The sequence below is a fragment of the Haplochromis burtoni genome, unplaced genomic scaffold (assembly GCF_018398535.1).
Source record: "Haplochromis burtoni strain Fernald_Lab_line unplaced genomic scaffold, NCSU_Asbu1 Contig_145, whole genome shotgun sequence".
NCBI classification, from domain to species: Eukaryota; Metazoa; Chordata; class Actinopteri; order Cichliformes; family Cichlidae; genus Haplochromis; species Haplochromis burtoni.
Window position 1 is genome coordinate 1,036,313 of NW_024582506.1, and position 16,435 is coordinate 1,052,747.

The window sequence follows — 16,435 nt, forward strand, 5'->3', positions numbered from 1 at the left end:
ACATTTGTAAAATATCACATGTACAAATTTATGGCTCAATCACTTGAAGGTTAATGTCAACACCCTCATAAGGCTAAATTTTAAAGTTATGAATTATAAAACTCCATCTCGCAGTCCATCCATTTTATTAACTGCTTCTCGAGCTCAGGATCATGTGGAGCTGGAGTCTATCCCAGCTGTCATAGGGCGTGAGGCACACTTGACAGGTCCCCAATGTCTAATGACTGAGAGACTATATAAACCGCGAGGGTCCAATATCTCAATAGCTTTAATTTTAATCTGAAGGAAAATGTTTTGATTTTTTTTAATTTAAAGCATTTTGGACACAACTTCACTTACGGAAAAGATGACAAGATCTGAGGAAGTTACAGCTCTAGCAGTATTTGCAGTACTGCTTGACCAATGTGTTTTGACTTGTAACTCAAATGCAGAGCACACAGTCATATACATCCTTATACAAATCTGCCAATGAGGCACCAACAAGGATGGGCTGAGTCTATGATTGTGCGGTTTACTGTTCCTGGCAACAAGGAGCTCTAGCGAAAACTTTGTTGGCACTTTAGCCGAAAGCTGGAAAAGTACAGCCGAGGGGTTGTTTCCCAGTTATGCCATAAGATATGGAGAATACATATAACTGCACATCAGTAATATGTATGCACTTACTGTAGTAATCACTGAATATCTGTTGATTTAATTTATTAAATTGAAGGGTCTCACATGTAGGTGAGCCTCTACAGAGTGTACCACCCATTGCAGCTGGGATAGGCTCCAGCCACCTCCAGTCTGAACTGGAGAAGGATGAATGGATCTGACATGAATTATAGAAGTGTAATGATGTCTTTTAAAAGCTCATACAACTAATAACATATTTAAACTTTGGTAGCAGAAGCTGTATATTGCAACCTGCATGTTGTAGTGATATAAATAAAGAACAATATTTTACATTTGCGTCTCACAGTTTAGGGGGTATTAGCCAAATTCGAAGGCCAGCACTATAATACAATATAGATCCCTTTATTTTTCAGATATACTTCCGTTAAAAGAGAAGCTTTAAGAAATACTCTCAATGCCAGCAGCGAGGTTGTTTGTGTGAGGGGAAACCCCAGTTTCGCCACATCTGAGCCTCCCATCTCTCACCTGTTCTAAAACAAGTGTGCAGTCACTCAATAATTTTCAGAGACTCTGGACTCGGTTGTTAGAGTCGATGATGATCCCACGTGGTAATACTGTCAGATGCAACAAAGGCTCTCCGGGAAACCGGGAAATCACTTAACTTCATTTTATTGCATTCTTTGTTGCCTTGGAAACCCGCTGGGGGAAATGTGCAGCAATCACTCCACCCACCACCAACTGAACTCCACCCTTCTTTTCCCATACCAACAAATGACAAGACCCTAATTCGTAATGAAAGGTCTGTCTGCTGAGAGAGTTGTCCTGTTTGGTGGTTTTAGAGTAGTTTACAGTTTTCCTTTTGTGCTAAGTAATGTCAGATTTAAAGAAACTTACTGTATGAGTGCAACTGTTTCCATAATTAGATGTGAAAACATTTCAGAAGCTGCTTTTATTGAATCATATTGTTATTGTGGGTAATTAAACAGCTGGCTGAAGGGCAGAAATTGAATAATACCCACATAACACTGCCAAATTTATATATATGTACACTGTTACTATTAAAAGAAAATAAGACTTACAAGTTAATTTAAAGTGGTTATGATTGACGGTATTATATAGACAACTCCTCAAAGTTGTCATGCATTTCTGTATTTGTGGAATGAAAATACGTGAAGTCTTTTTGTATCTTATTTATGGGGAAGCAGCCGAATGAATGCTAAGGTTGCATGAAAATGCCATCCATCAGTATTTCAGAATTCAATTAGCCTGGTGTGTTTATCTTGACAGCTGCAGCAGTTGTTCCTGTCTGTATTGTTGTGTTGTCTTACTGAAACCAGTGTTTGCAGGTTCTCCTACAGGCAGGTTTGGTAGAAACTGTCACTGCCGTTTATTTGTGTTTGTTTTGCAGCTGGGTGGAGATGTCGGCTTAGATCTACTCAGACTGCTGTGTGAGCTGACCGCTCTGTTGTTTCTGACAGTAATGATGGATGAGCAAAGCTGGAGAACAAAGCACTGTTATACAGTAGTCTGTATGCAGATACAAAGCACAGCTGTTAGAAAATAATATACAATAAAACAATAAATATACTTTGCCAAGTCCAAGTTAGATGGAATTTCGTGTCATCCACATGTGGCTCCTGGATAAAAACTAGAGAATGCGTTTTCAGTTTGCTGTATCAGCATTTCATTGGCACTCAACGATGGACAAACTGTACAATAGATGCAACAGGTGATAGAGGCAAGTATGCTAGCAGAGCTTATTGCAAAGCCAAAAATAGTATTATGTCTAGATGCAGCAAATGTTAATAAAATGTATAATACACATTACAAATTGTAAATATTACAGTATCAGATGACAGAAACTAAGGAAGAGGATTAGGGCCACTGGGAAAAAAAGTGGGCACATTTATTTTTTCTTCTTTTCCAGAATTCTGAGAAAAAAGTCAAAATTCTGAGATGAAAGTCAAAATTCTTAGAAAAAGTCAGAATTCTGAGTCAGATTTCTGAGATTTAAGTCAGAATTCTGACTTTAATCTCAAAATTCTGGAAATGAAAAAAAAAAGACATGCCCACTTTTTTTTTCCAGTGGCCCTAATCCTCCTCCGTAAAAAACTGATATCAAAAGTAATAAAAGTAGTAAAAACTAAATCTAAAACTAGCTTTAGCTTGAGTCCTACAAGCTAAATCCGAACACCTCAAATCTTTATTTGGTTTCTGTTTAGTAATCTAAAAACCTGAAGTGGAAAATGAACATTAGCCAAAGTACAACTGCGCTTGAATAAAATAAAACAGCAAAAGCTTTTATACCCAAAGAACAAGTTAATAGGAAAAAGCTAGTAGATATTCTCTGCTATGGTTTAAAATCTTGTGGTTTAATAGCAAGAATCATCATTAAAGTTTATATAGAGTCAACTGGAGAAGACAATTGCTTTACAATCTTATGTTTATATTTTTTGGTCAAGTACAAATATGATAAATTATAATTTTTTTGAATTAGTAATACTTTTCAACTCTGCAAGTGATAACAAAATATTTTACTTGATTTGCTCATCGTTTTGTTGATTTAGCGTGGTAATCATATGTTCTTTAAACTGCAACATCAAAATCAAAAACCAAAGAACAGCGATAAACCCTTGCATATGACGATCTGCAATTAGAAAATGCTGAAGAAATAATATCATTTATCAAACAAGCTGCTGATTCACAGATCACTGGCCCATCATTTGGCTAATAAAATCACTAGACTGTTTATTTAAATAATAAACAACTGTATATGATACTGATAGACCTAATGTATTCTATTTTATGTATTGTTCTACTTCGCCGCATCCAAAATATTTCTAACACTCGTTTCTACCCATTTATCAACAGTCTGTGTTTAAGAAGTCATTTTGTTTTAGCGATTATGTCACGTTCCAATTATCCAGGTATTTTATGTTCAAATGTTTCTTTATTTTGTGAGGCTTTCCTACTTCAAAGAGAATAATTTTGGGGTCACAGCTGTAGTCTTTGATCAATTTTGAGCTTTAAAAGTAAAACATATCAGTACTTCTTGTTGCATTCTGGGTGTTTGGTGGTTTCCATGCTGTGAAATATATTTTTATAATGTTTTCTTCCCACAGACATGACGACTTGAAAGAGATGCTGGACAGCAACAAAGACTCCCTGAAGCTGGAAGCAATGAAGCGGATTGTAGCTGTGAGTATAAATCAGATGGACACAATGGGGAAATTAGGATCACATCAAGAGTGAGCCATGAAGTTTATTATCATGCTTTAAAAAATGTCATGGATAATACTGTTGTATAACACTATTTCAGAACAGAGAACAGAATAGAATGTATATGTACAATGAAATTGTGGGTGCTCCACACCAACTTTGCCGCAATACAATATAAATAGTAGACAACAGGAATAAATAGCAAACAGGAGAAAAACGTACAGTCAACAGGGATATATACAAAACAAAAGAAATATATACAAAAATAAGAGAAAGTCACGTTTACTGTGGACGATAAACAAAAGATCCTCATAGCCACCATGTCTGTCATTACTTCAATTTTGAAGCCTTGAGCTGAGCTGAGTGTCTTTGCAGTCTCCATCTTGATGATTAGCAACAGGTAGTGTTAACTGTGAAACCAAGGCACACAGCTGACATCTGATTAGCCAGTGAGCATACCCATAATCCTCCTTTCTGTCTCTAATAATGACCATAATTTTTAAAAAATTACTTTAGTTATTATTTAACTGATCTTGTCTGATGATGTCACTGATGCTGTAACGAGCTGATGAACAGTTAAGTCATTGGCCTAATGAAGTGGCCAGTGGGTGTAGATTCACATAAAAACCTGGAAATCTTTATTTTATTTTTTAACTAAAGTAAGTGGCTAGCTGGAACATTAACATTGCAGAAAGGGGCAGATTCCCCCCCCCCTTGAGATTTCACTGATCAGCGGGTACACAGGTGCACAAGGTCAAACCTTTAAATGCAAAACATACAATGCATCATGTTTTACTTATTCTGAGACTAAGAAAAGGCCAGAAGCATGCTCTCTATACCAAAACTGGCGATTAATCTCATGGTATTATTGTCAAAATGCAGTCATTTTATAAAACTGTGCTCTGAGCCATAAGACAAAGGCTGCCTCCAATGATTTAACTACTGTGATAAGAGATGCAAACTGTGCAGTCAGCTGTTAAATATTCATACTCTGTCAGATTTCTACTTCTGAGGCTCCACACCCATCTTTTCATTCATCATTCCTGCCGGGCCAAGAGCACAAAAAAAAGCATCAAAAGATAAAATAAAACATAAAAAATGTATTTTTTCTTGCCAACAATTGAAATGCTTGAAAAATGCCATCTTGTGAAATCTTTGTTATGCTTTTTGGATGCGTCTTTTCTCTGCAGATGATTGCCCGAGGTAAAAATGCATCAGATCTCTTCCCCGCTGTGGTGAAAAACGTGGCTTGTAAAAACATAGAGGTTGGTAATGAACCTAGTCTCATGTTGCTTCATGTGCTACAGGCTCTGCACTCTTCATTTTCCTTCCTATTATCTTATCACATTTTCCAAACCTCCGTGGAGTGCAGTTTTATCTCATATAAACAAAATTGCAATTTCCTTCTCCACTTTTGCATGTTTTAATAACTGTGCCTTACTGGACTCATCTCAGTGAAAATAATTAAGCTAATACACATAGGTTGGATGAAATTGTTAAAATTTAAACGATTACATTTGTTTCTTCTTTCCCTCTTACTGTTCGTCTTTCCAGGTGAAGAAGCTGGTCTATGTTTACTTGGTGCGTTACGCTGAGGAGCAGCAGGATCTTGCTCTGCTTTCAATTTCCACGTTTCAGCGAGGTCTGAAGGTACAGCAGTTTATATATGTGACAATTTTTTAGATTTGAGATAATATAAACCATTTTTCTAAAGCCTCGTCTTCATATTATACAAAAATTAGCTGCAATTCACCTAGCTTGCACGATAGTCCTCATTAACTATGAGTGAATGGCTCTAAAAGCCTAACTTGTTTACAACATTTGGACAAAAAAAGCTTAAATGAAATTGAATTGATTGCTTAAATTAACGCGTTAGCGCGGTTAGTTCGTTAACGCGTTAGCGCGTTAGCGCCATCCAGCCCCATGCATGGGGCGATCCGCGCTAACTCACTAACGGAGATTTAATGCGGTTATGGCGTTAACGTCATTTTAACGAGTTTAACGCTGACAGCACTAATTTAATTATTAGTTATTATTTATCTCTGGTTCTCTTTCACACCATGTCTCTCTGCTGTCTTCATCCACTTACCCCCAACTGGCCACAGCAGATGGTCGCCCCTCACTGAGCCTGATTCTTTGTGCAGTTTCTTCCTCTTAAAGGGGAGTTTTTCCTTCCCACTGTCACCAATGCGCTTTCTCATAGTGGTCATATGATTGTTGGGGCTTTCTGTTTTCTGTATTATTGTAGGGTTTTTACCTTACAAATAAAGCCTTGAGGCAACTGTTGTAGTGATTTTGGCGGCTATATAATGAAATGAAAATGAATTGATTTAAATATCTGGAATTAGGCAGCACGGTGGCACGGTGGTTAGCACTGTTGCCGCACAGCAAGAAGGTCCTGAGTTCAATTCCAACATCAGGCCGGGGTCTTTCTGTGTGGAGTTTGCATGTTCTCCCTGTGTCTGCGTGGGTTCCCTCCGGGTACTCCGGAGGTTGTTTGTCCCTGTGTGTTAGCCTTGCGACAGACTGGCGACCTGTCCAGGGTGTACCCCGCCTCTCGCCCTATGACAGCTGGGATAGGCTCCAGCGCCCCCCGCGACCCTGAAAAGGATAAGCGGAAGTGAATGGATGGATGATTTGGAATTACTGGATAAATTGGCCTGAAATCACGACCAAATAAATAAAATTTAAAAAACATTTTATATTAGAACCAGCGATGGCAGTGCTGTGTTTTAGTGCTAATTTCCTAAAAGTGGTAAGCTACTTTACTTAACAGTGTTGTATTTCATTACTGACTGACCTTTATGTCAATGGAAAATTGTATTTAGTAGTCAGTATAATCTTTTAGTGATATAAGTTTGCATATGGTAGAATACTACATGTAGTTATTTGTATTAGGAAATATTCAACCATATATACTTAGAGGGCATATAATCAATTGTGTAGTGATAGGACTGTGATCTTTAGCAGGCTGCAAAGGCTTGGTGTGTATTCCACACTGGAATGCACACCTACATCCTAGGAGCATGGAGAGGTCGTACCTTGTTTTATTGTTTTATGGTAGGATTAACGTAGCTACGTCTGTTCTAGTCTAAGTGCTTTTTGTTTAGATGAACTGCTGGACTTCCTCACCGTGTTATCTAGGGTGAACCATCTAGGGTGGGGGAGACTACCCTCTTTGTGACCAAGGATGTACCTTTTGTGCTTTCATGTTATATGACCCTTTGATCAGCAGAACACACACACACACACACAGACACACACAAGATCGCACAACACACACACACTCACTCACACACACACACACACTGAAGTATAAATAAAGACCAGGGCAAAGCTCAGGGCGAGTCTCAGTCTGGAGGCTGCCCTTGCTAGCAAGAAGTTCTGTGTGTTTCTCTTCTCTGAGTCTTTACTGAAGAAGTGTTTTAGAATATTTTCCCTAACACATATTATTCTTTTATTGTATCGTTCTGCTGATTAGCATAAAACTGTGGCAGGAACTACTTAGCATAACTACAGATTGCTCCTTTAGATTTTATTACTATTTTGCGATGAACAAAATGCAACATTTCACCACCTCTAAAAGTGTATTTTTCCACCACTTTGTACTTCTCCAGGATCCGAACCAGCTGATCAGAGCCAGCGCCCTGCGAGTCCTCTCCAGCATAAGAGTAACAATCATCGTTCCAATAATGATGTTGGCCATCAAAGAAGCTGCTTCGGATATGTCTCCGTATGTCAGGAAGACCGCAGCACATGCAATCCCTAAACTATACAGGTACGAACCCAAAAGGACAGTTTTAGGTTTATAAAACAAAGTTAGCATGATTTATTGAGTTGCTAGCTCTTAGTGTATCAGTTATTATAACGACTAATGATCATATTTTTTTCTCACAGTCATTATAAAGTTTTGGTTATTTATCCACAGCTCTCCTAAGATCTCACCACTAAATTTGAACTGGGTTGAGATCTGGACTTTACTGGGTCATTGCAACACCTTGATTCTTATCTTTGTCACTCATTCTGATTTTCTGGTGTATTTGGGCTCATTTTCCAAGTTCATAGTCCAATTTGGGACAAGAGTTTGCTGTTAGTCAGATGGCCTCATAACTGACTATAAAATACAGAGAATATATACAGAGAAGTAAATGGTCAACTGGAAAGTGCTGCAAGTCTGGTGGCTGCAAAACAAACCCAAATCATCACCTCTTCACCAGCATGCCTAACAGTTCCGGTGTAGTCTTGGGATTTTAGCAACTTCTCTGAGCATTGCACGGCTTTATTGTATCAGGATAAACCCTTTGAGATGTAGCATCTTGTTTTTTAGGAGCCCAAACAGACATTCATACAAAAGAGAACAAATTTTCTGGGGTGGATTTTAATATTGTGTTAACATACATCTGAATTCTCCAGACCAGCAAACTAACAACTTGTCTGCTTTTATGGAGGTGGTCATAATTCATCAAGTGCATTTGATTAGCCGCACCTGTCTGCTACTTACCCTCTTAATTCCAGTGGAAGCAGTAAGAGTGTGCTTAGTTTTTTTTACAGGACTGCGTACAGTCCTATTGAAACTTTATTTTTCATATGACCATTTCTCTTTTTTACAAACTTTAACACAGTAGGAAATATATAAATTTGATAGAGAAAAACACAGTTTTTATGAATTCTTTGTTGTTTTTTCTTTGTGGGAGCCTTGATTCCCAGTCTGAGAACTACTAGGCCTGCTAGATCAAATGTTCATATGACTTGCTGCAACTGTAAAACTTTAGCAGTAAAAAATAGACTCCTGAGAACCCATTGCTGCTCTAGCAGTAAAATCCATTTTCTTTATACCCTTGAGGATGATTACTTACAGTTCCTGGAACAATTTTTCATGCATTTTTACTGATTTATTCTTCTCTCCTCTCAGTTTGGATCCTGAACAAAAAGACCAGCTGATTGAAGTCATAGAGAAACTCCTCGCTGACAAAACCACGGTGTGTTTTTCCTCTCTTCTCTTTGTTGATTCAGTGTTTTCTCCAGATTTTATTTCCAGCAAAGATAAATACAATTTTGCAAACCACACAGTGCACAAAATATCAGGGACCAGCTGCTGTGCACAGCACCAGATTGCGTTTAATGCCCCGGTTGTTTCAAGGCTTATCATTTGTTTAACCAGTCTCCTTTTTCACCTTGCAGTTTTTGCATTAGCTCTTTCTCTGGGAAATGCAACAAAACCAGAAACAGACTGCAGAAGTCAGTCAGTAGTTACAGGTTTTTTGTACCGTTGAAGATTTAATTGTACAATGCATGGATATTGTTAAAATCCACAGGGCTAACTTGTAACCTCCTAAAGGAAGATTCATGAACTTTATCTTAATGTGTGTGGTCTGAAATGCACTGCAGCTGGTGGCAGGAAGCGTTGTGATGGCTTTTGAAGAGGTGTGTCCGGAGCGCATTGATCTAATCCACAAGAACTACAGGAAGCTGTGTAATCTCTTGATTGATGTTGAGGAGTGGGGGCAGGTCGTCATCATCAACATGCTAACCCGCTACGCCAGAACGCAGTTTCTCAACCCAAACATCAATGTAAGTAAGCAACACACAGCACGAGAAAGCAAGCAGGCCAACAGCTGTTACATTTTTGATGAGTAACATATAGACTAATGTGAAACTGTTCTTATTATCCTTGGTTATTCTCGGTTCTATGTGAGTTTTTTCCTTGTCCGTCTTTCACTTTTTGAATGTGGTTTTCTATGTTGTGACTTCCCGCCTTCGATCTGTTCCCACCCTACTTGGTTCAAGTGTTCCTTACCTAACCTAAGCTCGCTTCCTTGTGCAAATTTATTCTGTAGGTGCAGGTGAGTAACTGAAGAGCAGTCCAAAATATTTCCAATTTCCAACTTTGCTCTTTCCAATCTTCTACCTCCTTTTCCTAATCACGTTGACTTGACTTCAGTGGAAGAGTTCATGAGATCACGGTCGAGAATTTAAAAAGTCTGATTCATCTAATCCTTATTATCCTTTCCTCTTAGTGTATGTTTAGTCTGTCTTTGTCAGATTGCCATGCGTTCTGTCGTTGACGCTCTCAGTTTAAGGGATTTAATCTTATTGACCATTTTGAGATGTTCATTTTCTTTTCATTGTTGTACAGCCTTTTGTGGCCTTTTTTCACTCTCTGTAAATACATCAAGTTTTCTGCTTGCACTTGGGTTAACCAATTCCTCAGTCTGACAGTCTTCAGTTTTTATTTAACTGAGAGTGAAGTAAGAAACAGAGAAGCAGCAGATGTTCACACTTGAACAGGTAAAATAAGAGATTCATAGGTTAGAGTCTCATCGAATACTTTCATTACTAATTTGTGTGTTACAGAAACGTGAATTTATACTGAGGAGCAGTAACACCTAACATGCAGACTCTACTTGTATCGATGAATTTTAGTACATAATATAAACAAAATATCGCCGGCTTCATCACTGCCTGTTGCAACGCTCCACGCAAACTTACCACCCTAGAAATAAGTTTAGCCATTATGTTTTGTCACTACTTTCTAATTTGCATATGAATCACATATTGGGTGACTACGGTGCAGCAGAGGTGTATATCAGAATCAGAATCAGAATACTTTATTCATCCCGAGGGATATAGGTACATTAGCTACTACTGTGACTGTGCAGTGGTACAATCATCCTGTCATTTATTTTCCTCTCTCACTGCCACCTGATTTCAGTATATTTATCAGTTTTTATAAACACACCTGTTGACTTATTTTTGTCAAAAGTGACTAGGTCTTCTGAGAGGACACTGAAACATTACTAAAGCCAAAGCCAAGAGATATAATCTGTCCAGCATATCGTGGGCCTCCTCACAGTAGGATATGTCCAAAACACCTCAACTGGCTCCTTTCAGTGTGGAGGACTAGTCCCTCTAGTCTGAGTCCTCTAGTCTCCTGAATGATAGAGACTAGAGCTCCACACTCTATTGCTAATCTTTGTTCCCGACTTGTGAACAAGACTGATATGTATGTCACACAAACCTGGTGGCTGCCCCTCCCTGAGTTTGGGTCTGGCAGAGGTTTCTTATTGTTAAAGGGAGTTGTTGCCAGCTGCTTGCTCGTGAAGAATTATCTTGTGGGGGTTGCTCTCTATTAAAACCTTATAATATAAAGCACCGTGCGGCAATAGACATTATATAAATAAATTGAACTGAGATCAGTTCTTCATGAGGCCAGAAGGACCACATCATCTGCAAAGTGCAGCGATGAGATCGTGAACTACCAAACCAGCTGTATAATTATATCTGCAGCTATAAAATTTATATTGGCATTGAATTGTTTAGATGTAGGTTTAAATGGAGACAATAAAGTAGGGAAAAAAACACCCCGACCATGACTTGTTGTTGATCAGTGTAGTTTTTCTACTGTATATTTGCATATTGCATATATAATTCACTCAAACGGAACTCAAGATTTAAAGTGTTATTGAAATGATGGTTTGTTTTGCAAGAGATAACATGCAAGGTATGTCTAAATAATATAATTTGTCTTATATCATTTACATTTTCTAAGTCCTAACATAAAAAACATTAAAAACCAAATTGGGTGCCATTAGAATATCTTGAAATATGTCTCATATATAAAGGAAACAGCGTAGGTTCAGTACAAACTCACTTAAGAAGAAGATATAAAAATAAAAGTATTTAATGAAACCATTCTAACAAGAAGACATTTGGTCGCTCGAAGGTTAAACATGGCTGAAGTTTCATGTAAGGTCCAAGTAATCCATGTGAGCCAAAACCCCAGACTGCTCTTTGAGCTCAGTTTCAGACACATTCTCTGCTCTTGCCTCGTTGTGATATCGATGAGAGCAAACCATGTTTTTGCAAGGGGCAGCCAATCAGCAGAAAGTTGGCTTAAATGGAGGATAAAGAGAGGAGGAGCTAAAAGCATACAGATGATGAACTGAGGGCTCAAGTATAAGCAGTCAACAGACGAAAAGAGCCAGCTAAAGAGCAACAGCAGCTAGTTTTAAGCTAACATAATGGTAGCTAATGATAAGCTTGAGTATCATAAAAATCAGACTGATACATTTGAAGCTCAATATACATCTGATAAACAGTTTGATTACATTCTCACATTGTATGAGTTTATTCCCTAAGCATTAGGGTCCCAAAAAATTGCGTCCACTACAACAACAGTTTTACTAACACCGGCTAACAGCAGCTAACAGTATCTAACAGAGGCTAACAGGTTAACAGTAGCAAAAACAGCAGTCTTTCACACAGAAAAGTTCAAGTATCCTTAACAATTCAACCCAGTATCACTGTCATCGGTCAGACGGGAGCTTCTCTGACTTATTGACCTTAAACTCCTTTCACAAAGTTATATAGCCTTTTCCAGATTAAATAGATGCAGACACCTCTCACACAGCATTGACAGCTAAGGTAAAGCGTGGGCTGACAGCCTTCTAGAGATACACGAAAACTCTGGGGCAGATGAAGATGTGATCCAAACAATATCAGATCATGCCGGCTGGCCACAGCCATTAAGGGGTGTAAATTTAATGCTTTTTATCTCTCTTAACTGACACATTAGTCCTACAGTGGCCATAGAAGTTAGGATTAAACACTTGAATTGGGAAGGATGAGACAGCAGAACTCTTAAGTATACATCTACTTGCATCTTGCAGTGAAAATTTTATTATAACTTGAAAGCACTCCTCAAGAATCACTTTCTCTGCAGGAGTCCCTGCTGGAGGAGGGAGGCAGCGGCGATAAGACCTTCTACGGCTCAGATGAAGATGAGGATGAAGACGAAGAGGAGAAGGAGAAGAAGGCCGAGGCTGCTGCCATGGCTAAGAGGAAGCCATATGTGATGGATCCAGACCACCGACTGCTACTAAGGAATACCAAACCGCTCCTGCAGAGCCGCAACGCAGCTGTGAGACCTCTGCTCTTTTGAATTATACACACACATTCCTGCAGTAAAACTCAGTCTATTGACTCACTACCATGGAAAGTGGCTGTGCCCTCTAAAATCATTTCTTAATGAGTAGATGAGGTCTTCATTCAACTTACAAAGCCTCTGACACTTAAGCATTTTAATGGTAAGTGTCCTTGTGTACAGCATTTAATCTGAGCTGACCTCTTGCTCAAAAATGAGGGCAATTTCCCCAAGGAAATTAATAAAGCATCACAATGCATTAGTGCTGCTGTGGTCACCTTGAGTAGCCTGTTTTGACCCATGTTAGATATTGTGAAATTCTGCCGTCACACACATTATCCAACCTTTGTATTGCTGCAGGCGAGCTGGTTTCTTGTGGTGAAATAAAATATGAAACACTTTTCCCATTCCTGAGCCAACAAGTGTTCGCTTATCTTGCATGAAGTGGAAAAGTCAATCATGGAGCTGTAATTGCTCTTTATGTGGTTACCTGCTTTGCATCAAACCAATGAAATGGAAAACCAAATAGTTTCCTTTTCCAGTGATGACTTCATACAGTTGCATTTTTGCAGGTATGAGTTCCAACCAATGACTGTATATAAAGTTTTCTACAGTCAATTCAAATTCTGTTCAATTCAAAATGTCTTTGTATAGCACATTCAAAAACAACAGAGTTGACCAAAGTGCTTCACAATTGGTTAAAAACAAGAAAAAAAATAGAGAAACAAATATAGATAAATAAGAAGGCAGTGAATTAACAATAAAAACATAAAACAGGCCTGATGGTACTCATACTGAACTTGAATTAAAAGCCAAAGTAAAAAAGTGAGTTTTAAGATGCGATTTAAAAGACTGAATAGACTCTGAAGTACGAGACTCCTCCGGCAGATTATTGCAGAGTCTGGGTGCTGCTACTGCGAAGGCCCGATCTCCTCTATGTTTCAATCGAGACCTTGGTTGTGCTAAAAGCATCTGACTAGATGATCTCAGTGCTCCTTTGGGGTCATACATGTTGAGGAATTCATTTAAATAACTAGGCGCCATATTATTTAAAAGTATGTAAAAGAATCTTAAAATTAATACAATATTTTACAGGGAGTCAGTGTAAATTTGCTAAAACTGGAGTGATGTGTTCATACATTCTAACACCTGTTAAAAGACGCGCAGCAGCAAGCGGACTAACTGCAAGCGATGGAGAGACGAGTGTTGAAGACCCAAATAGAGAGAATTACAGTAGTCCAGTCTAGAGGTGATGAAGGTATGAATAAGTGTCATTGGTTCCAGTCTGACTGCTCTGACTTTGATGCAGACCAACAACCTGGTCTTTTTTACTTTAAAGTTTCCAGCATTGAAGCTTAGTCTCATGGTGACAAACCTACAGACTATCATTTTTTTCAGCTCTGCATCTCTTTACAGCCCATAAATTTACCAGTAAACAATCAGAAATGGTCTGTGTCAATTCAAACTCCTTTCATGAATATCAACTGAGATTCAGGTGTCTACCGATGCGGCTGCCTTTCTTGAAACAAATAGAACATTTCCAGTTGTCTTCTGCTGTGTGCTACATATAAGAAAGGACAAGGACAATACTCTGACCTGATTCTCCCAACATTGTTCAGAGTTCTTGTTTAGAGGTGGCTGAAGTGACTGACTGATGAGGAAGCATCCTGTAAAGGGTTTAGGGCCAGATTTACTAACGCATTGCACCAATGCGAACTGGGTTTGGGTGTAAAAAAAAAGGATTATCAGCAGAGGTGAGAACTCAAACCACGAAATATAAGGAGGAGAATCAGGTCCGCAAAGTAATGTTTGTGACATGCAATTTACAGCTGATATTTAATGCCGAACTATAGAATCTATTAACATTTGAGCTTGATATGAAACAAACTAAAAACAGAGCAAGTTTTGTGAATTACACATGAAATCAACCACACCTATGAACGCCTCAAACATTATTGTCTCTCAAAAGACTAGCGTGGTTGTGCGTTGGTCCTGTGTGATCCAGCCATTGTCTACATGTTGTCGAGTCAACAGGACTCATTGTTAAAAATATGTGGAATAAATGATGATGTCTGCGACACAATTAGAATAAAACTCAATGTAAACAGAACAAATGCCCCAAAATGTCACAAAAAAACCTCACAAAACATATAAGGAGTGCTTTTTGGGAACAGCTGTGAAAGTGACAGGCTAACAGTAAACGGGTAATAACAAACATTCAAAAACCTCTCTTGTGTTTTGTGAGTTTTTGTGTTTTTTCTACAGCCAATGTTTGTTATTCAGTTTTGGTTGTGTTTTCTGTGGTTTCGCAGCATTTTTCTATTTGCTGGTGTTTTCTTAAGTTTCCGTGCATTTGAACTCTCAGGGTCACCATACAGGAGTGAAAACATAGGAAACATTGTCATAAAGTGAAACAATTAAAGCTGTCCACTGCTCTTGGTGCTTCTCATGCTGCTTTTTGAGCTTTTTTGTACTTTGTCGTCTTCATGGGGAACTCCAATATTGCTCCATTTCCTATTCAGGCCCACTTTTCAACCAGTCAGCATTCCAGTGCATATGCGCTTTTGGTTTTTTTAACATGCTGCATTGGATCTACACAATTAATTCTGCTTTGTAAGAACTGTTTCCAATGCATATTGAGCATCTTAAAACTCCTGCCTCTTGAATGAACTTTTTACTGCTAGAGCAGTAAATAGAGAGCAAATCTGTATTTGCTTTAGTTTGTTCATGTATATTTAACACATGAGCAGAATAAATCCAAACACATTCGTCATCTCCAGTGCAACATAAGCATAAGGTAGTGATGCCTTGGTAATTAACTGCTGAAAATGAATGAATTTTCAATAGAGAACAAAACTCATTAATGGCCCAACACTCACCATTACACCTCTTGCTTTTTTTTACATTGGGAGGTTATGTCACTGTGTGAGACTTAAAAGTTTCTGTTTTCTCATTCTTTACACAATCCAGGTGGTGATGGCTGTGGCTCAGCTGTATTTCCATCTGGCCCCTAAAGCGGAGGTTGGTGTGATTGCCAAGGCCCTGGTCCGTCTCCTGAGGAGCCACAGGTGAGCTTTACAGTCTATAATTTCAAAATAAATTGCTTTCAAATCACTGTATCGCCATTTTCCAAAATTAAAACACCCTCCCCTCTGGAGAAAGTAACAGGAAACAAGTTGAAATGTCGAAAAAATACACAGCTAAATGGGAGGGGAAAAAGATTTAACAACCACAAAACTCAGCAAAGTGGAAAACAGTATGACAACAAAATAACAAGTGAGCGTAATAAAATGGATCGCTAATGCCTAGAAGCAGAAAGTAAAATTAAACAGGGAGCCCAGTGAAGCTGAAGTAAGCATGAACTCATAAACCATGAGGAGTGATGATCGCACATCGGTGGCCTGTTGCCTGTAAGTCCTGCACACTGTCAGCTTTTTATTGCACAAGTGGTCCTGTGGCTCAGGGTGTGTTGTAATGGGATCATCAATCAGCAGCGACCAAACACCAGCATCTCTCTCTGTGGGAGAGTCATCCAAAATTCATTGTACCATACCTTATCTTTCATTAGACTTATTGCTATTGACTCTGTGGCGTCCGTGCTCGCATAATAACCACATGGATTTACTGCCTTAAATAATAATGCGCTGATGTTTAACAGGAATGTTTTTAAAACATTTGTAC

At 38.6% G+C, this 16,435-nt stretch overlaps 1 protein-coding gene across 10 annotated transcripts in view; it reads left to right on the plus strand.

Moving 5' to 3' along the window:
* Positions 1-16,435, plus strand: part of LOC102304991 (adaptor related protein complex 3 subunit beta 2) — a 59,484-nt gene that overhangs the window by 12,279 nt on the left and 30,770 nt on the right. For all 10 annotated transcript variants that reach the window (XM_042224646.1, XM_042224647.1, XM_005931696.3 and 7 more), the window contains exons 2-9: positions 3,735-3,810; positions 5,022-5,096; positions 5,386-5,481; positions 7,449-7,609; positions 8,744-8,810; positions 9,220-9,402; positions 12,554-12,751; positions 15,725-15,822. In XM_042224646.1, the coding sequence (XP_042080580.1) occupies positions 3,735-3,810; positions 5,022-5,096; positions 5,386-5,481; positions 7,449-7,609; positions 8,744-8,810; positions 9,220-9,402; positions 12,554-12,751; positions 15,725-15,822 (954 nt within the window). The remainder of the gene's footprint in view (positions 1-3,734; positions 3,811-5,021; positions 5,097-5,385; positions 5,482-7,448; positions 7,610-8,743; positions 8,811-9,219; positions 9,403-12,553; positions 12,752-15,724; positions 15,823-16,435) is intronic.